Here is a 26,254-nt window from a genome sequence, read left to right as displayed (position 1 = left end):
CAGCAGAGCAGGCTGTGAAACACGCAGATGGGAGAGGGGGTGGGGGAGGGCGGCTGGCCCTGGAGGCAGTCACTCACCCTGTTTTCAAATGTCCCTGAGGCAGCCTGCATGGGGACTCCTCCTCACCTCAAGATCTCAACCGAAGCAGTTGACCGCGAAGCCCCTCCTCCCACCTGCCCCCACCGCTCTGTAGTGACCAGGCCAGAGAGGGGCCAGGGGAGGACCCCATGGTCCCCCTCCAATGCAGCAATGCCCGACACAGGGTCGGGAGAGGGTCACCGAGGGAGGGGAGGAGGCCCCTGACATCCTCAGTCCCCTGGGGCCAGTGGGTCCCCCACTACTGGAGCTGCCCCCTGGGGTCCCCTGGGGCTGGCACGTCCCCCACTACTGGAGCTGCCCCCTGGGGTCCCCTGGGGCCGGCAGGTCCCCCACTACTGGAGCTGGCCCCTGGGGTCCCCTGGGGCCGGCAGGTCCCCCACTACTGGAGCTGGCCCCTGGGGTCCCCCACTACTGGAGCCGGCCCCCTGGAGCTGTAGGAGAGACACAGGGTGGCCCTGACTGCACGTGTCCAGGAGGACGGCCCCCTGGGCTACAAACCCTTAAAACATGTTCAAGGAAGGCCTCTCCGTCTCTGGGAACTTGACCAAAGAGAATCTGGAAGGCTCTCCACGGAGGGCTGCAGCCCACACCCTCATGCACACACGTGCACATACAGGGCTAACACTCCTAGATCATGCAGAACACACAAGCAAGGAACAAGCAGGCACTTCCTGGCCCAAAGAGCCCTTGAAGCTCTGGGAGCCTGGGCCTCTCTGCTCCTGTGACCCCTCCCGCCCCCGACACCGCCTGGCCCGTGGCCTTCTCTGGGGAAGTCCAGGCTCCTCTGACGGAGAAGGTGGGGGGCTGGCCTCCGACCAGGCAGCAGCGCCCCGACGGGGGGCCCCCTACGGGCCAGACCCCCGAGGAACCCCATCTCCACGCACCAGGCACCCCTGCGTCCCGGCAGGCGCCACCTGCCCCCACCGGCCATCTCCCTCTCTGCCCTCGCGCTCAGCCTCCCAGGCCCGGAGAACCGCCCCCCAACTGCCCGGCCCGGAAACAATCACCCTTTGAGAAAGGCTGCCAAACTGGGCGCCAGGAACGGCCGGGATGGAGGCGGGGTTGGAGGCGGGGGGCTTTAACTCCGAGGAGCGAGACCTGGCGGTGTCGCCCCCTCCCGCAGCCCCGCTTCAGAGCGCAGAGCCGGGCCTCCTGCTCCTGAGAGGGCGCGGGGCGCGGGGCGCGGGGCGATACCCACCCGGGGGTCCGCGCCTCCTGGCGCCTCCGCCCCCACCCGCGGGGTTGGTACCGGCGGTCCGCGGCGCTGGTCCAGCCGGCAGCTCGCGCGCGGGCGGGGCGCGGGGCGGGGCTAGCGGTGGGCACCAACCCCGCGGGCGGGCCGGGGGCGGGCCGGGGGCGGGGCTGGCGGCGCTGTCACAGCCGCGGCGGCCCGGGCGCGTCCGCCGCCGAGGGGACTGCGCGCCGGCCCGGTCTGCTGGCCCCGGTCGCGCGCCCCGGCCCCGCGCCTCCGCCCCGCGCCCGGCCGGCTCTCCCCGCTCTACCGCGCCCCCGACCTCCCTGCCTGGCTCCCCGCCCCGCGCACCCCGCGCGCTCGCGGGCTCGGCCGCCGCCTCGCCGAGCGCAGAAGGGCCGGGCCGGGGCGGCGCTGACCCCGCGGCAATGAAGGGGCCTCGGGGGACCCGCAGCCCGCGAGCCCCCGGGGCCGGAGGCGCGCGTGGCCGGGTCCAGCAGCCGGGGGGCGCGGGGACCGGCGCCTAGGGGCCGCCGCCGAAATGGAGCGCGCCGGGGACGATCCGGACTCGCCGCCGCAGGTCAGTGGCCCCACCGCCGCGTACAGAGCCCCTTTATGCGTCCGCATCGGCACCCGCGCCAAGTCCTCTGGGCGCCTGTGCGCGCGCCCGTGTGTGTATGTGTGTGTGTGTGTGTGTGTGTGTGTGTGTGTGTGTGTATGTGTCTGTATGTGTGTGTGTGTGCCTGTATGTGTGTGTGTGCGCGCGCGCGCGCGCATGGTGCTGCTCGCAGCGGGGCGGCTGGAGAGCTGGCCAGCATCCGGCCGGGGCCAGGAGGCGCCGCAGTCGAGGGGCTGCTGCGAGACAAGACCTGGGTGGTGCTGGCCGGGGCGTCAAGAAGCGGAAGCTGGCTCTCAGCAGCTGCCAGCCGCAAGCCGGGCTCTTAGCTCGCCTTTTGGGGCCCTTCCTCCCACCTCAGCAGGTGGTTCCTGGCGGCCTGGAGTCGGGGGTCAGCACCGCTGCGCCAGGTCCCCCAGGCTCGTCCCCAAGCCCAGAGGCTTCAGCCACCGGCAAGTTACGTGTCTGCAACTCTCCCGTGAGGCCGGGGGCTGAGCGGTAGTGAGGGGGCCGAGCGTCAGGATGGGCGTGCAGGGGCGGAAGGAGTCCATCACCAGCCCAACACCTGGGCTCAGACCTGGGGCCCCAGTACCCCCCCCAACCAGAGCCCACAGCTTAGGGGAACAGACAGATGTGAGGCAGCAGAGGATGGAAGGGAGGCCAGGAACAAGGTGACGGCCTGGGGCTGGAGCTGAGGTTGAGAGAACCCGCCCCCCACCGCGCACGCACAGGCAGAAACAGCACCCTCCCCAGCCCTATGCCTGTCCTGCCCTGGCCAGGCCTAGTTCCAGCCCCACGCTGCTTGCGTGGATTCTTGTAGAAGCTGGGGCAGCGGGACTCTGGGGATCTCTCTGCCTGGATGCTGAGGCCGGCCTTGCAGACGGCTGGTCGCCCCAGGCTGGTGGGGGCAGCTCCGCGTGGGTACTGGGTGGGTGGGTGGGGAACTCTGGGTGGGTGGGAAACCCACTGGGGGCTTGACGTGCACTGCTGCCCAGGACTGGGTGGGGATGTCCCCGGGGCAGCCGGTGACATCTTGTGTGTGGCTGCGTCAGGATGGGGCTCATGGCTCCCTGAGTTACGGGGCTGTGGGCGTGTGACTTTACTGGACAGTGGCTCCCACTTCCCCAGATCCACCTTCTGTCCCCCAGGGCTCCCTACCTCCAGCACAGAGACCGAGGCGTCCCCTCCAAAGCTGCTGAGCTGGGGGCTGTTAGTGGCCTCACTGGACCTGGCGTTGAGTCCCCTTCCTTTGTTTAGAACAAAGACCCTTCCCCTGTGAGACCCTCAGAGAGACTGCACTTCACCTAGTCCATGCCCAGCACCCTCAAAGCTTCTGGGGCTGCACACATCCCCCTCTCCCCATCTTGGGGGGCGCAGAAGGTTTGCCCCGGTGGTGGAGCAGGGAGGCTTGATGGATCCGTGCCCCCTTTGGCGCCAGGCAGCTGTTGTGCCCGTTTCATGCCTGCCTGTGGGTGAGCCCCTCCTCGTTGGGGTGTGTTGGCAGCTCATGGGCGCTGGACTGAACGCACACACAGAGGTTCCGGATGAGCAGCAGCAACGGGCCCATCTGAAGGGGGGCTGGTGGAGACCGGGGGCTCCAGAGGAGGAAGCGGGGGGCCAGCCCTGCCCCCGGCCGCTGTCTCTGGACACACCTGGGTTCCCCCCTATGGTTTTGAGGGGCGAGGGGACCCGGGTGGCTTGCCTTCCCTGGTTGTGAGCACTGGGTGATGAGGAGGGCGGAAGCTTCACAAGTGTGGCGGGTCCAGCGGTGAGCTGACCCTGAACCAGGCTCTAGGGTCAGGGAAGCGTATTGGTCCAGCTTGGCCAGAGGAGGGGCTGAGCGCTCCCCTCTGCTGAGCGCTGGACGGGAGGAGAGGCCGGGCTCGGGAAGAGAGAATCTGAGAGTCCGAGGCAGGCAGAGCAGCAGCGGGAGAAAGCAGACAAAGACACAGAAGCGTGGGCGCCGGGGGCCCAGCAGCGCGGGGGCAGCCTCGGGCCTCCTTCCAAGATGCCCGCGTCGGCAGCCAGTGGCCAGGGCAGGGGGCTGGCCCCCCAAGGATGGTCTTCCCGAGACACAGGGGAGCGCGGGGTTCAGGGGGAGCCCTGGGCAAAAGGGACCCTCTTGCATGTGCCCACCCCCACGCCTTCTGGGGAGAAGGAGAAGGGAAGCCTTCCTGCAGCCCAGGCCTGCAGGCCAGAAGTCCTCTGCGGGGCCTGCTGAACATGTGGGGTGGGCACGTAGAGGTGATGCCATGTGGGGCACAGGCTGGCCAGGCCGAGGCTGCCTTGGTCCCTGTGATCGGCCGGGAGGGCTTCAGGGAAAGCGGAGGCCTCTAGGCCCTGATTCCTGAAGGCCCGGAGGCCCAGGAGCCTGTCCTGCCAGGCTGTCCGTAGGTGAAGTGCTTGAGAGGCGTCACCATAATGTCTGCGTCTGCTCCATCCCCGTGAGCCCCTGGCATCCGGAAGGCTCTGAATGGTGTAGCCGTTCTCAGGCCCACCCTGGGGCCGCCTCACCAGCCTTGCTGCCCACTCTCCATTCAGACCGCCACCTCCAGGCCCAAGGCCTGGTCCTGCCCCTGCCGTTCAGCTGGGGGAGACACACTCAGGGTCCCCCTGAGTTGGCAGCAGCACGCTTCCGTGTGGAATCTGCGGTCGGTGCGGCCCTTGCACGTCTCAGCCAGTGTCCCCCCAAAATCCATGCAGCTGACAGGAACCCCAGGCTGGTGGCCACTGGTGTGGGTGCTGCCAGCTGGCCAGGTGGGCGGGGGCGCTCCAAGCCCGTTCCACACTCGCTCACTGAGCACCTTCTGTGCCCCGGGCCCCGGGCCAGGCCAGGGAGGGAAAGCGTCAAGCGGGCCCCAGTCAGATCAGGTTTTCTGTTTAGCTTAGCTTTGGAAGGAAGGACTGTGTGGGTTGCCTTTTTTTTTTTCCTGCAGCTACAGCAAATTTACTTTCCTAATGAGGTTTAGCTCAAGCCAGTATTAAAATGAATCTGCTCCCTGAGTGCAGCAGCTGACAGCAGGGCAGTGGCCTCCCCGCCAGGCTCCTGGCAGGGCTTGGGGCTTTGCCGCCCAGAAGCTCGATGGCGGGGAGTCTCAGGGTGGACCTCCAAGAGCTGGCTGGACTGGGGATGTCTTCCCCGAGATCAGAGCCCTGAGCAGGGGGTCTCCTGCCCCACAGCCAGGGGACAGGGGCCCTGGTCCTTGTTCATGAAGGAGGGGGAGGGCCCGGGGCTATGGGGATCAGAGGGCAGGTGTCAGGAGGGACCCAGCCTGAGGTCCTCGTGGACCCTGCACAAGGCTGAGCACGTGCCATCGCCTCCTCCTCCCCCCGCCCTGTTTCGCTTCCTTCCGTGGGGAGTGGTGAGCGCTCGTCTGTTCACTTACCCAGCGCTGGGAGCCGCAGAGCCCAGCTGGACGTGGCACGGCTGTCCCCTCCCCCGGCGGGCATCCCCCAGTCACGCCAGCGCTTTCTGTGAGCTCAGGCGTGCACAGGGCTTGTGGCTGCCCCGCAGAACAGCACGGACGCGTCCAGGATGAGCCCAGCGTCCCTGAGTGCCCCTGGCGAGCGCTGCCCTAGGCTCAGCCCTGCGCCTGCAGGTGTGGAGAGCGTGGGCTGTGGGACGCACACCCTCTGCATCCACGCTGTGTGCCCCGGGGCCGCCCCTGACTGCCTGTGCTCCCGTGTGTCTCGTCTCTGAGCGGGATGATAACGGGATGCTTGTGAGGTGGGAAGGAGAATCACAGTGAATCATGTTACTCACTTGGAACACGAGCAGTAGGTCCTTTGCTCAGCAGGTATTTTTGCCTCTTTTTTTTTAATTTGGCTGCTCCAGGCCTTAGTTGCCGCACACTGGATCTTCAGCTGTAGACTCTTAGTTCCCGCATGTGGGATCCAGTTTCCTGAGGGATGGAACCCGGGCCCCTGCACTGGGAGCGTGGAGTCTTCACCACTGGATCGCCAGGGAACTCCCAGCGATTTTTAAAATTATTCATTCAGTTAACGTTTCATCCAACAGACACTTGGACGACACGCAGTGTGCCTGGCGTGCGGAGGGGCCCAGGTGTGGCCTTGCCTCCATCGCCCATGGCCCTGAGCCCATCCCCTCCCTGTGGTGGGGCCACGGCCGGACGGTGAGCCCAGCACCATCTCGGTCGTGTCCGCCTTTGCGAGTGAGTGCAGCTCCCCAAGCTGCCCCCAAAGGGCCCTGCTTAGCACACAAGGTTCCGGCCTCCAGGGTGTCTGGGCAAGCGGGGGCGGCGGGGACCTGGGGTCTCTGCCTGGCTCCCAGCCCTGGTCCTGAGGGAGAGGAGCCCCCGGCCAGGCAGGCCCCGTGACCAGCTGCTGTCTGCCTCCAGGCCCAGCTGTGTCGGCCGCTCACTGCGGACTCAATCCTGGGGCCTCGTCTCCTCATCTAAAACGACAGCCGCGTGAGGCGTGTGGCCGTGTCCTGCCCCAACCGCAACCTGCCCTCAGTCAGCCCCCTGATCGACACCCCAGGAGCAGGGTGGGGGCGTCCACATCCGCCAAGAGGGCAGGGGGCAGAGCGAGCAGGTCTGGGAGCTGGTGGTGGCCCGGAAGACCATCCGGCCAGAGTTAGGGTTCTGCATCTGAAGATGTGTCCTTCTTTCTAGGGACCAGGAAGCTGCCCAGGGCTGTTCTGCTCCTATTTCGGGTCACACAGCACCCTGGTGCCTGGTCCCGGATGTGGCCGAGTCTAACTCCCGCACTCCCGTCTCAGGCCCCCTGTGCTCTTTAGGATGGAGATAGGCCGCCCAGGCGGAGGGCGAGAGGCCCACCATGGGACCGGGCACCCCTCCCCCACCAGCCAGCCAGGCCTCCGCTGTCCTCCCGGGACAGCTGGCAGGAGGATGCACCTACGTTGTCCTGCCAGGGCCCCAGGGAAGGTCAGCTGGTTCGGGCCACAGGCGGCGCATTGAAAATACACAGGAAACTTTAATTAGACCAGTGAATCGCAGCCTGCATGGTGTGTGCACACTCTGACCACATGGTGTGCACACACAGTCTGACCACATGGTGTGCACACACAGTCTGACCACATGGTGTGCACACACACTCTGACCACATGGTGTGCACACACTCTGACCACACGGTGTGCACACACAGTCTGACCACATGGTGTGCACACACAGTCTGACCACATGGTGTGCACACACACAGTCTGACCACACGGTGTGTGCACACACTGACCACACGGTGTGCACACACACTCTGACCACACGGTGTGCACACAGTCTGACCATATGGTGTGCACACACACAATCTGACCACACGGTGTGTGCACAGTTTGACCACATGGTGTGCACACACACACTCTGACCACACGGTGTGCACACATTCTGACCACACGGTGTGCACACACACTCTGACCACATGGTGTGCACACACACTGACCACACGGTGTGTGCACACAGTCTGACCACATGGTGTGCACACACTGACCACACGGTGTGTGCACACAGTCTGACCACACGGTGTGCACACACACTCTGACCACATGGTGTGCACACACATAGTCTGACCACACAGTGTGCACACAGTCTGACCACATGGTGTGCACACACACAGTCTGACCACACGGTGTGCACACACACACTCTGACCACACGGTGTGCACACATTCTGACCACACGGTGTGCACACACACTCTGACCACATGGTGTGCACACACACTGACCACACGGTGTGTGCACACAGTCTGACCACACGGTGTGCACACACTGACCACACGGTGTGTGCACACAGTCTGACCACATGGTGTGCACACACACTCTGACCACATGGTGTGCACACACATAGTCTGACCACACAGTGTGCACACAGTCTGACCACATGGTGTGCACACACACAGTCTGACCACACGGTGTGCACACACTCTGACCACATGGTGTGCACACACACACTCTGACCACACGGTGTGTACACAGTCTGACCACACAGTGTGCAAACACACTCTGACCACACGGTGTACACACACACACTCTGACCACACGGTGTGCACACACACTCTGACCACAGAGTGTGCACACACAGTCTGACCACATGGTGTGCACACACACAGTCTGACCACACAGTGTGTGCACACACACACTCTGACCACACGGTATGCACACACTCTGACCACACGGTGTGCACACACACACTCTGACCACACGGTGCGCACACAGTCTGACCACACGGTGTGCACACACAGTCTGACCACATGATGTGCACACAGTCTGACCACACGGTGTGCACACACAGTCTGACCACACAGTGTGCACACACAGTCTGACCACACGGTGTGCACACAGTCTGACCACACAGTGTGCACACAGTCTGACCACATGGTGTGCACACAGTCTGACCACATGGTGTGCACACACACAGTCTGACCACACGGTGTGCACGCATACAGTCTGACCACATGGTGTGCACACAGTCTGACCACACGGTGTGACACACAGTCTGACCACACGGTGTGACACACAGTCTGACCACACGGTGTGCACACACTCTGACCACACGGTGTGCGCACACTCTGACTACACGGTGTGCACACACACTCTGACCACACAGTGTGTGCACAGACACTCTGACCACACAGTGTGTGCACAGACACTCTGACCACACGGTGTGCACACATTCTGACCACACGGTGTGCACACACACTCTGACCACAGAGTGTGCACACACACTCTGACCACACGGTGTGCACAAAGTCTGACCACATGGTGTGCACACACACTCTGTCCACAGAGTGTGCACACAGTCTGACCACATGGTGTGCACACACAGTCTGACCACACGGTGTGCACACACACACTCTGACCACACGGTGTGCACACACACTCTGACCACACAGTGTGCACACACTCTGACCACACGGTGTGTGCACACAGTCTGACCACACGGTGTGCGCACACACTCTGACCACACGGTGTGCACACAGTCTGACCACATGGTGTGCACACACACACTCTGACCACACGGTGTGCACACATTCTGACCACACGGTGTGCACACACACTCTGACCACACGGTGTGTACACAGTCTGACCACACAGTGTGCAAACACACTCTGACCACACGGTGTACACACACACACACTCTGACCACACGGTGTGCACACACACTCTGACCACAGAGTGTGCACACACACAGTCTGACCACACAGTGTGTGCACACACACAGTCTGACCACACAGTGTGTGCACACACACTCTGACCACACTGTGTGCACACACTCTGACCACACGGTGTGCACACACACTCTGACCACAGAGTGTGCACACACACTCTGACCACACGGTGTGCACACACTCTGACCACACGGTGTGACACACAGTCTGACCACACGGTGTGCACACACTCTGACCACATGGTGTGCACACACTCTGACCACACGGTGTGCACACACTCTGACCACACGGTGTGCACACACACTCTGACCACACAGTGTGTGCACAGACACTCTGACCACATGGTGTGCACACATTCTGACCACACGGTGTGCACACACACTCTGACCACAGAGTGTGCACACACACTCTGACCACATGGTGTGCACACAGTCTGACCACATGGTGTGCACACACACTCTGACCACACGGTGTGCACACACACTCTGTCCACAGAGTGTGCACACAGTCTGACCTCACGGTGTGCACACACAGTCTGACCACATGGTGTGCACACACTCTGACCACATGGTGTACACACACAATCTGACCACACAGTGTGCACACACTCTGACCACACGGTGTGCACACACAGTCTGACCACACGGTGTGCACACACACTCTGACCACGCTCTGATCACATGGTGTGCACACCCTCTGCTCCCAGGCCTCTGTGCTCTGGTTGCTCTCTGGCCTCTGAGCAGGTTGTTCTATTTTCTTTCATCCTCTGAGCCTCTAAGGTGAATTGAAGTGTTGCTTGCCTAACTCACCCTGTGCCGACATGGACTTTCTCCTGTTCCCGTAAGCCTCCCTCTGGGAGCCAGCATCCATGCCTCCGCCCCTCCCCACACCCCCAGCTGGAAACCCAGCCGTCTGCACTGTGTGCATGTGTGCATGCACGTCCGTGTGTGCATGCCATCCTCTCACCATGTCCTGCGCACTCCTGGGGCCTTACCTGGAACCCGTGGGGCGCGTCCCCTGGATGTGCCCGCTGTGTGTTTCTTCATGGAGACACCCCCATGCCAGCCGGAAGGAAGGTCTGGCACTGGGACCATGCAGGTGCCACCCAGCCCAGTCCCGTGTGTCACTGCTGACCCGTCCAAGCACAGCTGTTGGATGTTAGGTTCTTTTCTGTGGCAGAAATTCACAGAATGCACAATTAGGATGTACCACCATAACGACTCCTAAGTGTTCCAGGTGCCAAGGACGTCCCAGTGCACGCCTGTCCAGCTCCAGGACTTCCCCATCCTTCACGCTGGAAGCTGTGTGCTTCCCCAGCCCCCACCCAAGCTCGGGCCCCCAGCCTCTGCCCTGCGCTCGAGTCCCACAACCTTGTGCCTCTGTGAGCAGGTCAGGGGCTTGGTCCGGCTGTGCCGTGCCTCCCGAGCCCAGCGTCCTCCAGGTCTCCGTGTCAGAGCAGCGTCAGCACTGGTCCCTGCTGGGCTGGGTCACTCCATGTGGATGCATCTTGCCAGCCCAGTCCTCAGACGGGCAGGCCGTTTACTGCCAGACCATGGGGTGGAGGCGGTCCACGGTAGTGTATTCCCACTGCCCTTCCTGCCCGGGGCTGCAGACACCTCTGTGCTCTGAGAGCCAGGCGCCTGGGGAGCAGGGAGGATGGAGCCCTGCCTTCCCAGACCGTCCAGTGCCAACCAGGGCCAGTGTGCTCGACAGCCCTGGGAGAGGGGGAGGCAAGAGCATGGCCACAGCTACAGGCGGGACCAGTGAAGGGACAGCCCCGCCAGGACCCAGGACCCCAGGCGAGGAGCCGGCCCCTTGCAGAACCCGTGCATGGGGTGGCCCTCTGCCCACACCTCGTGAGGCTCAGCCTGTCTAGACCACCACTGTGTCCCATGCACCTGGGGGACAGAACCACCCTCTGGGGCTGAGGCTGGGGACCCTGGGTCCATCACCCCCTCAGGGTGGGGTTTGGGCTGAAACTGGGACCCTGGGTCCATCACCCCCCCGGGGTGGGGTCTGGGCTGAGACTGGGACCCTGGGTCCATCACCCCCCCCCCCCCGGAGTGGGTTCTAGGCTGAGACTGGGACCCTGGGTCCATCACCCCTCCCCCTGGGGTGGGGTCTGGGCTGAGACTGGGGACCCTGGGTCCATCACCCCCCCGGGGTGGGGTCTGGGCTGAGACTGGGACCCTGGGTCCATCACCCACCCCCCGGGGTGGGGTCTAGGCTGAGACTGGGACCCTGGGTCCATCACCCTTCCCCCTGGGGTGGGGTCTGGGCTGAGACTGGGACCCTGGGTCCATCACCCCTCCCCCTGGGGTGGGGTCTGGGCTGAGACTGGAACCCTGGGTCCATCACCCCCCCGGGGTGGGGTCTAGGCTGAGACTGGGACCCTGGGTCCATCACCCCACCCCCCGCCAGATCACTGCCTGCTCGGAGCCGCACCTTCTGCTCAGTTCTCCCGGTGTCTCTCACGACGCGGGCGCAGCTGACCCCAGGGACCCTGACCCCGATGGGGCGGCAGGAGAGACAGGCGGCCCTGTGTCCATGGCCCCCACCTCCAAGCTCAGCCCCAAGCCCGAAGGAGGAGCCTCAGCTCGCTTGCCCTGGAGATGGAGGGAGACGGGGCACCCCTGCCCTCACCAAGTGCTGGGCATGCCCTGGCCGCGCCCGGCATCGGGGTAGGGACAGGGCTAGAGTTGGGGTGCAGGGGGTGCCCCAAGGCCATGGCAGGCCACCCAGGCAGCCACCCACGCCAGGAGCCCGGAGGTCGGGGTAGAGAAGGCTAGCCCTGGTACACACCCCGCTCCTCACCCCTCCCCAGAGCCCATGTTGCGGGCACTGCCTGCAGGTACAGCCTCGTCTGAGGGCGGGAGGAACCTGCTGTGAGAGCCACCCAAGGCTGGCTGGGCCAGGAGGAGCCAGGGACCCCGCGTCCCGTCTCTGCCAGACGCGTGCGCTCAGCTGGAGTCATGAGCGGGCTGCTGCTGTCCCTGCTGTGATATTTCACATCTCACAGCCTTCGTGGCGCTCTCTGCGGGCCAGGCCCTGTGCCGAGGTTCTCCACGGACCCCTCAGCGGATCCCAAAGTGCCCGATGAGCGTTGCAAAAGAGACTCAGTGCCAGAGACACAGTACAGCCCCCACGGTGTGCGGGGACTGTTGGGGTCTGGAGGAGCCCTGGCCTGGGGGCTGCAGACGGACGCGGAACCAGCAAGACCAGCAGGTTCACGCAGGGTGTGGGCTGGCCGCAGAATGCGTGGGGCCGGGCAAGCTTCGGGGGTGAGGCCAAGGGCTCAGAGCGCCAGGTGGTCTCCCCTGGAAACCGCGGGGTGGGTGGGACCCCCGCCCCAAACCCCCCGCCCCAAACCCCCCACCCCAAACCCCCCACCCCAAACCGCAGGCCACCAGCTCCAAGGGAAACAGGCAGAGAGAAGCAGGATGGCCAGACAGCAGGGGCAGGGTGGGGGGGACAGACGGCCATGCGCTGACACCCCAGCCCGAATGAGCGCAGCCTCGCCCATGGCCTGCAGGCTCTGCATGCTGTCCTGGGCCACCACGGCCCCGGACACCCAGGCCCAGGCCCCCGGCCCCCGGCCTCTGCCCTCTTTTCCTATCAGAGCCCTGACTCCCTCCCCTGTGCACCCAGGATGGTGCCCAGGGCCCCATGCGCTGCGTGTCAGCGTGTCCTGAGCGTGTCCTGAGCTGCCCCACGCCTCCAGGGCCTGGGGCTGAGCACTGAGCGCGTGTTCCAGGGTGTTTTCTGCGGCCACACTGGACTCGGGCGGGGCCGTGTTCCGGGGCCAGGGTGACTGCCTGCTGCGTCCACACAGCCTCTCCTGGGGGATGTTCCTCAGAGGCCTCTGCGTCCTGAGACCACGCATGTGCCCAGGAACACTCATGTGCCCACAGACACACATGCACTCACTCAGAGGCGGTGCTGGCCGCAAGCTCACATGTGCACACGTGTGTGACGTCACCCAGGGCGGTGGCTCCGAGGAGCTCGCAGAATGGACCTAGCCCCGCTGCCTCCCGAGTGAAACTACAGACTGCGTTGGGGGCAGGGGGCTGGTGCTTCGGCCACTGTGGGGCTGAATTACAATCGGACGGTGCTGAGGTGGGGTGCAGTGCCCAGCTGGTGCCCAGGCTTCCTGCAAGGTGGCCAGCGGGCTCGGGGATACTCAGACCCCTGATCAGGGCCATGACAGGGCTTGTGGAGGGGACAGCCACCCGAGGCCCTCCAGCGGCGGCTCTCCACGGGGGCGCACGCCCTGGCCGGCCACTATTGGGTGGCCCACTTTCCCTGTGGTCTGTGTCCCCACCTTGAGTCATGCTGCAGGGCATGCGTGTGCTTCGGGCCCAGCCCAGGGCACCCAGGATGCACCCCGGGTGACACCCACCTGCTAGGGGGCTGTGGGGTGTGTGGACGACCTTCTGCCCGAAGACGGAGACGTCAGTCAAGCCACTGGGGCTGCTGGTTTGTGCCATTCAGATTCCTGCAGTGCAGGGGACCACACACACCAGACCCTGTCTCCACTCTACTGAGTCAGAATCCAAACCCGATCCCAAGGCTATTTCTGAATAACTGGAAGAAAAACCAAGGAGCTGCTTCAAACATGACCGACGGACTGTTGTTTCCTGACTCCTGCGTGGAAGAAGCCCGAAGCCGTCAGCCCAGCCTGAGCCGAGCGGGCATCCTTCCGCCCCGGCCGGGGGCTGGGGTCTCAGCCAGAGCGGAGGAAGATGGCACCAGGCCTGGGGTCCCTCCAGCCCCCACCGTGAGGGCCGGTGGAGAGCCCCTCCTGGCTGAACCCGGTCCTTGGCGCTGCCCGAGGGGCCAGGCCTGCCGGCAGGAACAGTGTGCATATAGCGGGTGTGCGCGCTCTGAGACTGACCTGGGCCCTCCAGGCCTGTTTCCTAGCCTGTGAAATGGGGCTGAGACTGCCCTGCCTGCCTCAGAGGCCGCTGTGGCTTGCAGAGAAGGAAGCCCGCCTGCCCAGGGCAGGGCTGCAGCCCCAGGGGCTGTCCGAGCCCTCCTGGGGTGGAAGGCCCCCTCTCCCACACGCTCCAGGGGTGAGGGCCGAGCCGGGGGACAGCGGCCACCATGCGCTGCCCCTTCCCCACGGAGCCAAGGGGACGAGGAGGCCGGGGAGGAGGCTGGGGCCAGCTGATGCATGTGGACCCTCGGGGTGGGAGCCGGCTAGCTGTGGCTTCGGGCTTGTCCTGTGCAGGGGCCGCGGGGTCGATGCTGAGTCCTGTTAGGGCTCCTACGGGTCTCGGGGACCATCTGAGGCCGAGGGTGAGCCAGCCCTTCCCAGCATCCTGCCCACTGACCTCTGCTGACCTCCGCTGACCTCCGCCCAGCTTCTCCAAACCAGCCCCTCCTCCCGCGCAGCCCCAACGTCTGCGCAGCCCCGGGCACTCAGCTCCCAGGGACGGGGGCGGCTGCTGTCCTCATGGCCCAGCCAAGTCCCCTCCACCCACTCAGGACCAACACCCTGGCCTGTCAGCATTGCAGGCAGGCGGGGGGCCCTCTGGGTCAGGGAGCTGCGGCCTCCCCAGAGTCTGTAAGGTTGCTCCTCATCCATCTGCAACGGCCCTGCATGCTCTCGTCATCTCTGTACACGCTGAATCTGTCCGACTCTGCAACCCCACAGACTGCAGCCCACCAGGCTCCTCTGCCCATGGGATTCTTCAGGCAAGAAGACTGCAGTGGGATGCCAAGCCCTCCTCCAGGGGATCTTCCCGACCCAGGGATTGAACCCGGGTCTCCTGCATCTCCTGTATTGTAGGCAGATTCTTTACTGCCGAGCCACCAGGGAAGCCCCTTAGCAACACAGAATATGGCAGAAAAAAGAAATTCAAGCCGGAAAGGAAGAAAGAAAGCCCTTGTTTCTATGAGAATTAAGTTGAATGCTCTCCAAAGGTTCCACGAGGAGAGTCTGGGAAAACGTTCTCCAGGCGAGATGAAGACCGTGGGAAACATCATACAAATGCTGAAGGACGCCGTGCAGGTTGCTCACTGAGTGTCCCCCAGTCGTGGACCACTTCAGGGAAGTCACTATCAAGGCCGCGGGCACGGTGCCCTGGGGGGTGACTCCCCGCGGACCGTGAGCTCCCGAGACATCCTTGGCCTCGCAGGCAGAGCAGCGCTGGCTGGTGACAGGCACTTGATCGGGGAAAGGACCACGGGCTGGGTGGTGGGCAGGACACGCATGGCTTGTACACATCCCGGTAACTGACCTCCACCACACATGTGCACACACACATGTACACACATGCACACGCACACACAGTGCGCGTGCAGGCACATGTGCACGCGTGTACACGCAGGTACACATGTGCACACGCATACACACATGTGCACACGCCAGCTCTGCAGTTCCCTCCCTGAGTGGCAGGACAGAGCTGTGTGGAGCCTTCCTCCCTGCGGGCCGGGTGCTGATGGCCACCTGCCCGTCCCCACCCCACCCCCTGCCGCCGCCACCACACGGCCCCTGAATCCAGCAGGGCCCTGTCCACCGCCAGTGGGACTAAACCAGCTCCTCCCCGGGTGTGGGGTGCGGGTGAGCTTTCTGCCCGAATCCCTGCAGTCTCAGGAGGCAGGCTGCTGTGAGCCTCGAAGCCAAGCTCACCCAGCTTCTTCCAGGCGGCCTGCTCGAGGCTGGACCCCAGGCCGGCTGCCCACCACCTCTCCAGGGCCATGGCCCCTGTTCATCCTTGCAGCCCCCTCTCAGACTCAGGCCTCTGGGTCTGGGGTGCTCCACCTGCCCTACCCCACGCCCCCACCCAAGGCCCCCAGACCCGCGGTCTTAGCCACCCAGCCCCAGGCCCGCCCCCCACAGGCCCCCTGCTGGCCAACTGGCTCCCTCGGAGGCTGGGGGCTCCCCGCTCCGCTTCATAACCACCTGGTAATTAGCTCCACAACTTCGCTGCCGTGCTTATAATAGCCTCCATTAAAGTTATGGGGTTTTCAAGCTGCAATGGCTTCCAAAGTAATTAATGCACAACTGGGTTTATGGCTAAGTTTATTTTTAGAGCTTTCCTGCCTCTCCCTCCTTCCCGTCATAGATGTTTTGACCAGATAGACTGGACAGGATCAAAGCGTCCCCCTCAGGCCGTTGCCTCTGTCCCCCTCCTGCTCTCTGGGAGGGACAGGACCTTCAGGGGGCTGCCCCTAAAGGGGGTCTGGGGCCTGACGCTCCTTCCCATGCTCCCAGAGGGTCTGGGTTCAGGTCTGGCCCCAGCACGAGCCATCACTTGTGGCCTCGGCGAGCACCGGGTGGAAGGGAATGCGGGAGGACTCAGGGAGCGGAGAGTGCTCCCCAGGGGCAGCCACAGTGGGGGCGGGTGCCCGAGTGCCCAGACCAGGCCAGCCCCCACGGCCAGACGCTGGAAAAGCCCTGGGGGACCCACACCCCTAGGAGGCCTCCCTGTGCGGCCCACGGCAGCCAGCCAGACCGAGGCCCCGACCCGGCGCTCGGCGTCCTACCCGTGGGCTCAGCGTGGGTGGGGCTGGCCGGGGAGGCACCCCGACACCCGGATGGGCAGGCAATGTGGCCTCTGGCCTCCTCCCGCAGAGCCGCGGCCGGGAGCATGGAGGCAGCTCAGGGTCCAGGAACCTGCCCCGAGCCCGCACCATCTGACCCCCGGGCCTGTCTGCTGTCTGCTCCAAGCAGGCCACGCAGATGGGCCGAGGCGGCCACCAGGAGCACCTGCCTGCTGGGAGGGCTGCAGGCGAGAGGACCAGGCAGGGAGGAGAGACGCAGCACCTCCAAGAGTCCTGCTCAGCCTGGCTCCCAGTCCCGCGGGAGACGGATGTCTGCCTGCCTGCGGCTGGGTGGATGGTGGGCTCGGGGGCTCGGCCTGCCAGACCAGGCCAGCTGTGGCTGTCCTCCCCCCGGGCCGCCCCTGTGGGCCCAGAGGCGTCTTGCAGGGCTCTCAGCACAGAAGTTGGGGGTGGACGAGGGGTGACAGTCCCCAGGCTGCCAGGAGGCAGGGCGCCAGTCCCTCGTCACGAGCTCAGCTGGCCTGGAGGGGAGCTGTCGGCACGCGAGCCCCTTGGCTGACCCCCGAGCACCTTGGCTGACCCCCGAGCCCCTCGGCTGACCCCCGGCCGCGGCCACAGTCCAGGCCCTGTCCTGCCCAAACTAGCTGAGGATGCACCCTCCCAGAACCCACCTCCAAACACCACTGGCCGGTCCTCTGAGGACTCAGTTGGAGCAGATGCCTTCATCCAGACTGTGAAACGAGGTCCGAGCACAAGGCTGTGGCCATCACAGCCACAAGGCCGTCACCCTGAGCGCTCGCTGCGTCCACCCGGCAGCAGGCTGCGAGGCTCACAGGCGTTAAAGCCTTGGAAAGTAGGTGCCCTCTTCATAAACGAGCAAACAGGCCCAGGACTGAGCCAGGGGAACCGAGGCAGGGGTGTCTGAGCCCTGAGTGTGCACTGCCCACTTCATAAAAGAGCAAACAGGCCCGGGGGTGAGCCGGGGGAACCCGCCAGGGGTGTCTGGACCAAGGGGGCACCACCTGTCCTTGGCCCTGTGGGGTGGCCCCCCAGACCTCCGGCCAGCCTCTCTGTCCCCTCTTGCAGGTGTCCACCCCGCAGGGCTCCTGACCCACCGCGGACGGCACCCCTTCCCAGACTCCGGTCGGGCCGGACTCCACAGAGCTGCGTCGGCAATGGGTGGGTTGAGTGGTCAGGCCCGTGGGCTGGCGTGCGGCTCCCCGCGGCCCCGTGCCCGGGCTGCCTGGCCCACTCATGTGCTTTCCTCCCCCCCACGGCCACCGCCCAGCTCACGAGGAGCTGTGGGCCCAGCCAGCCTTGGAGATGCCGAAGCGACGGGACGTCCTCGCCATTGTGCTCATCGTGCTCCCCTGGACGCTGCTCGTCACCGTGTGGCACCAGAGCACCATCGCGCCCCTGCTCACCGCGCGCAAGGGTGAGTCCCACCCTGCCGGGCTTCGCGGACGGGGCGACCGCAGCCTGCAGGCCTGAGTCTCCTGACGGGGTGACCCCAGCCTGGAGGCCTGAGTCTCCCCTGCTCAGCCAGAGTGGAACTGGGGACGACCTGGCTGACGACCGCACCCTTGGTGGCTGAACTGGGACTTGGATGGTGCCATGCACACAGGCTCAGAGCCTCACAGGCTCTCCTCTGCACCCACACCCAGGACCTGCAGCACAGGAGGGCGTGGGGGTGGGGGGCGTGCCCCACAGGAGGGCTGGGGGGTGCACCATGGAGGACTTTTAGGGTTGTCACCGCAGCACCTCGCGAGGTTTGTCATGTGGGATGCAACACCACGTGCTTCCGGTCTCGGCAGCGCTTCGGGCTGAGGGGCCCCGGGCTGCCGTGCTCAGCAAGCCGGTCATGCCTAGAGACGGGACAGGGCAGCTGCGATGCTGGACAGAGGCAGCAGCAGAGGGCAATGGGGGCCCTGAGGACGCGGAGGCGGCGGCAGCCCTGACCCAGCCCCTCTCGGGCTCGCAGACGGTCCAGGGCTCAGAGCCGCCTGCGGGGGCGTGACTGAAGGGCAGACAGGGGAGGGCGGGGGTCAGTGACGCGCAATGTCCTCCCCGAGCCTCGAGCCTCGGTTTCCAAAGCTCTGCTCACAGCAGGATACACTAATCCTTATTTATGTCCTGGTCTGCAACTGCTCTCTGCAAGCTAGTTTTCTTTTCCCAGTTTGACCCAAAACTCCTGCAGAAAGTCCCCTTGGCTGCCTGTTCCGGTCTCCCCACCCTGCACCCACAGCCCGGGGGCAGGCTCCCGCCTGGGCTGTGTGTCCCCAGTGGGGGTCATTAGCCCATGGGAACTCTCTCAGAGCCGGGGACGCATCTGTCACTCTGGAGCCCCGTGCCCAGCCCCAGGCCAGCGCCTGCACCCACACCCGCGTGCTAACGAGAGCCGAAGGAAGCCCGGCCTCCCGGGGCCCTCTTCACTCCCCGCAGGGGGATTGCTCCCACCGCCCTTTCCATAGTTGCAAGAAGCCACGAGGAACAGAGCATCTTACCGTCCCCCTCTGCACAGGGGAGATGTTGTGAGCCCGGGCTGTGTTCCAAGCCCCTGAACCCACACGGAACCTGGATAAAGGAGACGCAGTTATCAGCTCTCCTTAGCAGCTGCCAGCAGTGACCAGAGGCCAGGCGCCTGGCTCAGGGTCGTGCAGTTAGTGCAGAGCCAGGCGGGGTCTGAGCCTCGGAGCTCGGATCCCGAGATCTGGCCTCCGACCGTCCCACCTCCCGCTGAGATGGCCCCGGAGCAACGAGCGCCCAAGTCCTTCACGCGGCCGGACAGGCCTCGGGGGCAGGGGGGCACTTTCAGAACGGGAGGGGTTGCGGGCTGTCCCCCCGTGAGAGGCTGCTGGCTCCCCACGGGGACGCAGATGTAGGAGAAAGCCTGACCATCAGAGCCACCCTGGCGGGAGCAGGGCACCTCCAAGAGCTCCCATGCCTGCGTGTCATGGGGGCGGGCCTCTGCCCGGCTCCACACACGCCCCTCCTGGGTGCATGGCTTGGTGGGGCACAGGCAAGGCCCCAGGGGCTGAGAGCGCATGACGGGAACATGCGGTGTGAGGAGACACACAGGCCGGGAGTAGCCGAGGCGGGTCTCCACCCCACCCTCTGGCCCAAACACGGGACATCGGTGGTCAGAAGGGACGGGCTCAGGATCCAGAAGCATCTTGCCCACCAGGGGCAGACCCCCGGGACAGAGTGCCATGGTGAAGCCCCACACTCTGCAGCGAGGTTCGGGAGCTAGATTCTGGGTCAGACCCCAGAGCGCCTTTGGGGCAGCCCCCTGCAGGCCCCTTCCCCCCGGGGGAGCAGGAGGGGGACGGGGAGGGGAGGACGGAGGCGACAGCCTGAGAGGGAGGCTCTGATCCCGTCCAGCCTATCTGGAACCCAGGCAAGGTGCTCCTGGACTCTGGGGCCACAAGGCGCGTAGCAACGAAGCACTAAAGCTGCCCCGGGCACGAGTGCTGGTGCCCGGGCTCCTCGGCCAGCTCTGGGAGGGGAGGAGGGCATGGGCCGCAAGGCAGGCGCTTCGTCATACAAAGCCCGGCACAGACAGGAGCCCAGGGTGCGACGCTGCAGTTTGGCCAGCTGCCCTTAAACAGCTCCAAGCTGTCGAAAGCCAGGTGTAGGGAGAGGTTATCTCTGTGTCATTTGGGAGTCAGAAAGAGGAGGACCCGGGGGAGGGTGTCAGGCAGCCAGCCTCGACCATCAGCCTCAGCCCCCAGGACCCCGGACAGGCATGCACTGACTCTCCCACAGGAGGAGCAGGGGAGAGCCAGGCAGGCTGGTACCTGTGCCCAGTACAGCTGTACCTAGTACCTGTACCCCCAGTACTCCTGCACCCAGTACCCCTGTTCCCAGTGTTAATACCCAGTACCCCATACCTAGTATCTGTACCCAGTATCTCTGTACCCAGTACCTGTACCTGGTACAGCTGTACCTAGTACCTGTACCCCCAGTACTCCTGTACCCAGCATCTCTGTATCCAGTACCCCTGTACCCAGTGCTCATACCCAGTACCCCTATACCTGATATCTGTACCCAGTACCTGTACCCCCAGTACCCCAGTACCCAGTATCTCTGTATCCAGTACCCCTGCACCCAGTGCTCATACCCAGTACCCCTATACCCAGTACCCTGTACCCAGTGTTAATACCCAGTACCCCATACCTAGTATCTGTACCCAGTACCTGTATCTCCAGCACCCCATACCCAGCATCTCTGTATCCAGTACCCCTGTACCCAGTGCTCATACCCAGTACCCCTATACCTGGTATCTGTACCCAGTACCTGCACCCCCAGTACCCCAGTACCCAGTATTTCTGTATCCAGCACTCCTATACCCAGTACCCTGTATCCAGTGCTTATACCCAGTATCTGTACCCAGTACCTATACCCCCAGTACCCCGTACCCAGTATTTCTGTATCCAGTACTCCTATACCCAGTACCCTGTACCCAGTGCTAATACCCAGTACCCCATACCTAGTATCTGTACCCAGTACCTGTATCCCCAGCACCCCAAACCCAGCATCTCTGTATCCAGTACTCCTGGACCCAGTGCTCATACCCAGTACCCCTATACCCAGTATCTGTACCCACTACCTGTACCCCAGTACCCCAGTACCCAGTATCTCTGTATCCAGCACTCCTATACCCAGTACCCTGTAGCCAGTGCTTATACCCAGTATCTGTACCCAGTACTTCTGTACCCTTTACCTGTACACCCACTACCCCCGAACCCAGTATCTCTGGATCCAGCACTCTTGTACCCCTGTAGCCAATACCTGTACCCCCAGTACCCCAGTACTGTCCCCACACCCTCCAGCACCACACCCCCTCCTCTAATCTGCAGATGATAGTGGTGACCCCCGGCGCGAGGCGCCACCTGGCACGGACCCCAGGGAGTACTGCATGTCTGACCGGGACATCGTGGAGGTGGTGCGCACAGAGTACGTGTACACGCGGCCCCCGCCCTGGTCTGACACGCTGCCCACCATCCACGTGGTGACGCCCACCTACAGCCGCCCGGTGCAGAAGGCAGAGCTCACTCGCTTGGCCAACACACTGCTGCACGTGCCCAACCTGCACTGGCTGGTGGTGGAGGACGCGCCGCGCCGCACCCCGCTGACGGCACGCCTGCTGCGCGACACCGGCCTCAACTACACGCACCTGCACGTGGAGACGCCCCGCAACTACAAGCTGCGGGGGGATGCGCGTGACCCGCGCATCCCTCGGGGCACCATGCAGCGCAACCTGGCGCTGCGCTGGCTGCGGGAGACCTTCCCGCGCAACTCCAGCCAGCCAGGCGTCGTGTACTTCGCGGATGACGACAACACCTACAGCTTGGAGCTCTTCGAGGAGGTGCGGGCTGCAGATGCACGCAGACCAGGGAGGGCGGGGAACCTGGCGAAGGGGGTGGAGGCCTGCATGGGGCTCCCAGACGGACCAACCCACTGCAGCCCGGGCTTCAGGGCACTGTCTGGCAGAGGGCTTCCAGTGGGGGAGGGGAGGCGGGTTCCCCGTCCACCCTCAGTGTCCCCCCACTCCCCGAGTTTGGGAATCAGGACACTGGGGTAGCGGAGGGAGTCCTTTCAGACTCTAAATCGGGGAGACAGAGCTTTTGCAGCAAAGGACAAAGCACAGGTCACGTGACAAGGGAAGCACCAGCTGCTTGCAGGGTGGCCTTGCTCACAGCCAAGGCCAGTCCTCCGCAGATGCCCGCCCTGGGCGGCCCAGGTGTCCTTACTCTTCTCCCCTCTAGATGCGCAGCACCAGGAGGGTGTCTGTGTGGCCCGTCGCCTTCGTCGGGGGCCTTCGGTACGAGGCCCCGAGGGTCAACGGGGCAGGGAAGGTGGTCGGCTGGAAGACGGTGTTCGACCCCCACCGGCCATTTGCCATAGACATGGCGGGATTTGCGGTCAACCTGCGGCTCATCCTGCAGCGGAGCCAGGCCTACTTCAAGCTGCGCGGCGTGAAGGGCGGCTACCAGGAGAGCAGCCTGCTGCGCGAGCTTGTCACCCTCAGTGACCTGGAGCCCAAGGCAGCCAACTGCACCAAGGTGGGCCCCCGCCGAGCCTGCAGCGCAGTGCGGGCCAGCTCCTGCCTGCGAGGCTCCTGCTAATCAGGGACCTGCACCGCCAGTGGACAACCAGCCTCCCTCCCAAGTGGGTGGTCTACGGCCCTTCAGGCAGCCACACTAAAGGTGGGCGGGGGGACAAGAAGGGGGCCCCCAGGCAGGCAGAGCCGAGGAGTGAATCCCTCCCTCACCACACATCAGCTGGGCTCCACACTTCCATGCCAGACACACCTACATGTGTGCACACACATGCACACATGGGCACATGCGTACACATGAATATACACACATGCATATGCACACGCACCACCATGCACAGACACACAGGTACATGTGTTTGCATGCACACTTGCACATGTCCAGTCTGCACAGGTACAGACACGGGCACACATGTATGCATGTATGTGCACACATGCACATGCACACACAAGCACAAATGTATGCACACATGTGCACATATGCATATGCACAGTACACATGCACACACAGGCATGAACACACATGCACAGATACATCTTGCTTCCAGTTTGGGCTTCTCCGGTTGGGGACCAGGCTGGCGCTTAGCTGAGCTGGAGGCCCTAGAACTGTCTCCCTCAAGACCTATCAAAAAGCACAGGGAAGGATGAGAAGCAAGAGGAAAACTTGGGACCATTCTGTCTCTTTTTTGTAGCTGCAGATTTTCTGTTTCCAATAGATATTGTGAAGGCAGCCTATGTACAAAGAGCAAGAATGAGGGGGTAGGTAGAAATACAGAACAATGGAGAAAGTCTTGCTGGAACAAGAGCTGGAGGGGAGGGGCAAGGGTAGGAGGGCGAGGTCGGGGCTGGCCCCACGTGGTCTCCTGTCTCTGGACACACAGATCCTGGTCTGGCACACGCGGACTGAGAAACCGGTGTTGGTGAATGAGGGGAAGAAAGGTTTCACTGACCTCACGGTGGAGATCTGAGCCCCGGACACAGGTAGGGGGACGTGAGCCAGTGATGCCCTGGGTTCAGTTCAGTTCAGTAGCCCACCCAAGCTTGGGTGTAGAGTAAATCTGCCAAGGTGTTTCCTCCTGGTCTTTAATCATGACAGTCATGGCAAAGGCCCCACGTAGTGGAGGAGGCAGGACTGAAGTCAGCAGGTGGCAAGCTCCCCGCACACCTGGGCCCCCACACACCTGGGCCCCCGCACACCTGGGCTCCTGCACACCTGGGCCCCCGCACACCTGGGTCCCTGCACACCTGGCCCCTTCCTTGCTGCTTGGAGGCCTTCACCTCCCAGCACCGCCTCGTGGTGGCCCATTCTGGCCACAAGCCTGTCCCCATATGAGGCCCTGCTGTGTGGACTCACTCGGGCTCTGTCTGCATGGTTTCCTCCTCGGTTGTGGTGGAAGCCTGGACTCCAGAGCCTGGCCCAGCTGCCAGGCTCCCATTTCCCTCATTTTCTTCATTTGCAAAAGGGGTTGTTGGGGCACCAGAAACAGTCTCTGGCACTGCCCAACTGCTGCTGCTTTTATTTGGTCCTTTAAAATCCTGCACTGAAGTAGTTCACAGGCTCCATCTATGCTTTAGAGGCACAGGAAGGAGACAGGAAAGCTGAGTGGATTGTGCCAGTGACCGGCTCAGCCAGGCCCTTCCTGGGGGCCTCCCGTGACGTCAGCAGAGCTGGAGGCTTGCTGTGAGTGGGGCTCTCTTGGTCTTAGGGCCTCCGAGTCAGGCTGCAGCTTTTGTGCCTCGCGGGCAATAGCCCCACCGCAGGAGACCGCGGGGTCGTGACCCCGAGCCTGGCAGATCACCTGGCCAAGATGAGACCACACTGGGTCAGACAGAGCACGCTCCTGGCTGCTCGGGGGTCGGGGGTGGGGGTGCTCCGTGGACCCCAGCTCCCAGCGGCCCCCTCACGCCGCCCCCTCGCCCTCTCCCCCCAGGAGCGCCTTCTGAGACCTGCTCCTGGCCGCCTTCTCTCCCCACGCCGTGTCCCTCCGAGGCGCACTCCTGTGGACTCGCTGCCCCCCTCCCTTCCCTGTGGGGCCTTCAGAGAGCCCGGCCCGAGGCCGGGACGAAGGACGGAGACCCTGAAGCACAGAACCCCCAGACGTGTTGTGCTCCACCCGCCCGGCAGTCCTGCGGAGTTGACGCCATGGGCCCCGAACCAGGGGACTGCCCGGCTGGGACGGAGGTGAGAGCCCCGCAGAGCGGCCCTGGCCCCACGGGGCCCCACGGTCACGGGACGGCGGCCCCCAGCCCCTGGCGTCCGGACCGAGCTGCTCCAGGGAGAGGAGGCCGGCCACACCCAGCGTGCTTTCCTCACTCCCGCCTGCAGAGCCTGGGGCCGTCTGAGCGCCCGGCAGGCCGGTCCGTACCTCACCTCGCGGAGGGAGCAGAGCCCCTCCAGGCCCTGGCCCCAACACCCGGCCCCGCCCAGCGCGGAAGGAGCCTCCCGCCCACCGCCACGCCTGGACCGGGACTGGGGAGGCAGACGCCCCCCACCAGAGCGGCCGGCGGGGATCAAGGGGCAGGTGGGCCAGGAGCAGAGAGAGGAAGGGCCGGGCGGTGTCCTTCCCGCCCCCCGGCCAGGGGTCTTTGGCCTAGCGGAGGGGTCGACAGAAGGGCACGGAGGTGACTTGAACCCGGAAGGCGGGAGACGGAGCCCAGACTGCTGGCAGATCGTGACAGAGAGTGGGAAACAAAACCTCGCTTCTCCCTAATGGGGCGCGCAGTCAGCTGGCTGCCAGTCCCACCCCATCCCCCCCAACCACGCAGCCCCCCGCCAGGAGGGAGGCGCTGGTCCCCCTGCCTTTCCCGCGGGCCAGCCCTCTGCCAGCCCCCACTCACGCTCCTGACCGCCGGAAGCACAATTTTCCTCCCCTGAGTGGCAGAGGAACGGCCCGCGCCCCCTGAACAGGTGTTTACTTTTAACGCTAACAGCCCCCACCCCCCTGAACCTCGCCGGAAGGGTCCGAGGGCTGCCGAGAGCCTGCTCCTGGGTTTCGGGGGCGGTGGCCTCCGCGCAGCGACCCAGAGTGCCAAACAGCATCGCGGCCTGTGCTGAAAGGGGTTTACCTCCTCACCGTGGCCACAGGAGCATTCCACGGCCCCCTACCCAGAGCCCTGAGCTGCTTTGCGGGGCACACGGGTGCCTGGGAACCACGGGGGTGACAGCGACCAGCTGAGTGGGTGAATTTGCGCCGGGCATCGCGGCCTCGCTCGCCTGGACCAACCCTGGACGCTGGGTCAGCTGGCCTGGCTGGGCCACTGTCTTGGCCAGAAAGACAGGGCTGGTTTTCAGGAAATTGGTGATGAACCACAAAACGGGATCGTCTCTTTTTTTTTTTTCTTTTTGGCAGATACTAGTTCAGTTGTCTTCACCTAACACCCTCTCTTAGCTGCATGTGTATTTATTTACAGTTATAACCCTGGTGGACTGCAGCTTCCGTCTTCGTTGGGAATGAGTTCGTTATGAGCCAGGATTGGGTCCATGACCACAGCTTATTTGCTCCCCCGTCGGGAGTGGGGGGTGCGGAGCCCCGAGGACACAGCGGGGTGGGCGGCCCCCACAGCTGCACCGTCGGTCTGTTTTAATTTAACTGTATTTAATTTGTTTCAAAATTAAAAGTCAACTATGGTTTTTAAC

At 64.1% G+C, this 26,254-nt stretch overlaps 2 protein-coding genes across 2 annotated transcripts; both read left to right on the top strand.

The window, feature by feature from the left end:
- Positions 1–1,813: 1,813 nt before the first annotated feature.
- B3GAT1 (beta-1,3-glucuronyltransferase 1) lies at positions 1,814–26,187 on the top strand. The gene is made up of 7 exons (XM_061142723.1): positions 1,814–1,871; positions 17,643–17,735; positions 17,845–17,991; positions 21,416–21,924; positions 22,325–22,621; positions 23,499–23,598; positions 24,549–26,187. The coding sequence occupies exons 2-6, from the start codon at positions 17,732–17,734 to the stop codon at positions 23,583–23,585; spliced, it is 1,044 nt and encodes a 347-aa protein (XP_060998706.1). The 5' UTR covers positions 1,814–1,871; positions 17,643–17,731; the 3' UTR covers positions 23,586–23,598; positions 24,549–26,187.
- LOC133041619 (basic salivary proline-rich protein 1-like) lies at positions 13,663–17,666 on the top strand. The gene is made up of 5 exons (XM_061122505.1): positions 13,663–13,904; positions 14,411–14,551; positions 16,267–16,893; positions 17,175–17,409; positions 17,643–17,666. The coding sequence occupies exons 1-5, from the start codon at positions 13,663–13,665 to the stop codon at positions 17,664–17,666; spliced, it is 1,269 nt and encodes a 422-aa protein (XP_060978488.1).
- Positions 26,188–26,254: the final 67 nt, after the last annotated feature.

The sequence above is a fragment of the Dama dama genome, chromosome 1 (assembly GCF_033118175.1).
Source record: "Dama dama isolate Ldn47 chromosome 1, ASM3311817v1, whole genome shotgun sequence".
NCBI lineage: Eukaryota > Metazoa > Chordata > Mammalia > Artiodactyla > Cervidae > Dama > Dama dama.
The sequence above is the reverse complement of the archived record's forward strand: the minus strand, read 5'-3'. Positions and strand labels throughout refer to the sequence as shown.

Excerpts from the sequence above, each read along its gene's own strand:
- LOC133041619 (XM_061122505.1), top strand. The coding sequence starts at position 13,663 with ATGACCGACGGACTGTTGTTTCCTGACTCCTGCGTGGAAGAAGCCCGA. Across the intron at positions 13,905-14,410 it reads CAGGCCTGCCGGCAGGAACA|CTTCTCCAAACCAGCCCCTC; the intron begins GTGTGCATATAG and ends ACCTCCGCCCAG. Across the intron at positions 14,552-16,266 it reads CAGGACCAACACCCTGGCCT|AGGGTCTGGGTTCAGGTCTG; the intron begins GTCAGCATTGCA and ends CCATGCTCCCAG.
- B3GAT1 (XM_061142723.1), top strand. Across the intron at positions 17,992-21,415 it reads CCTGCTCACCGCGCGCAAGG|ATGATAGTGGTGACCCCCGG; the intron begins GTGAGTCCCACC and ends TCTAATCTGCAG. Across the intron at positions 22,622-23,498 it reads AGGCAGCCAACTGCACCAAG|ATCCTGGTCTGGCACACGCG; the intron begins GTGGGCCCCCGC and ends CTGGACACACAG.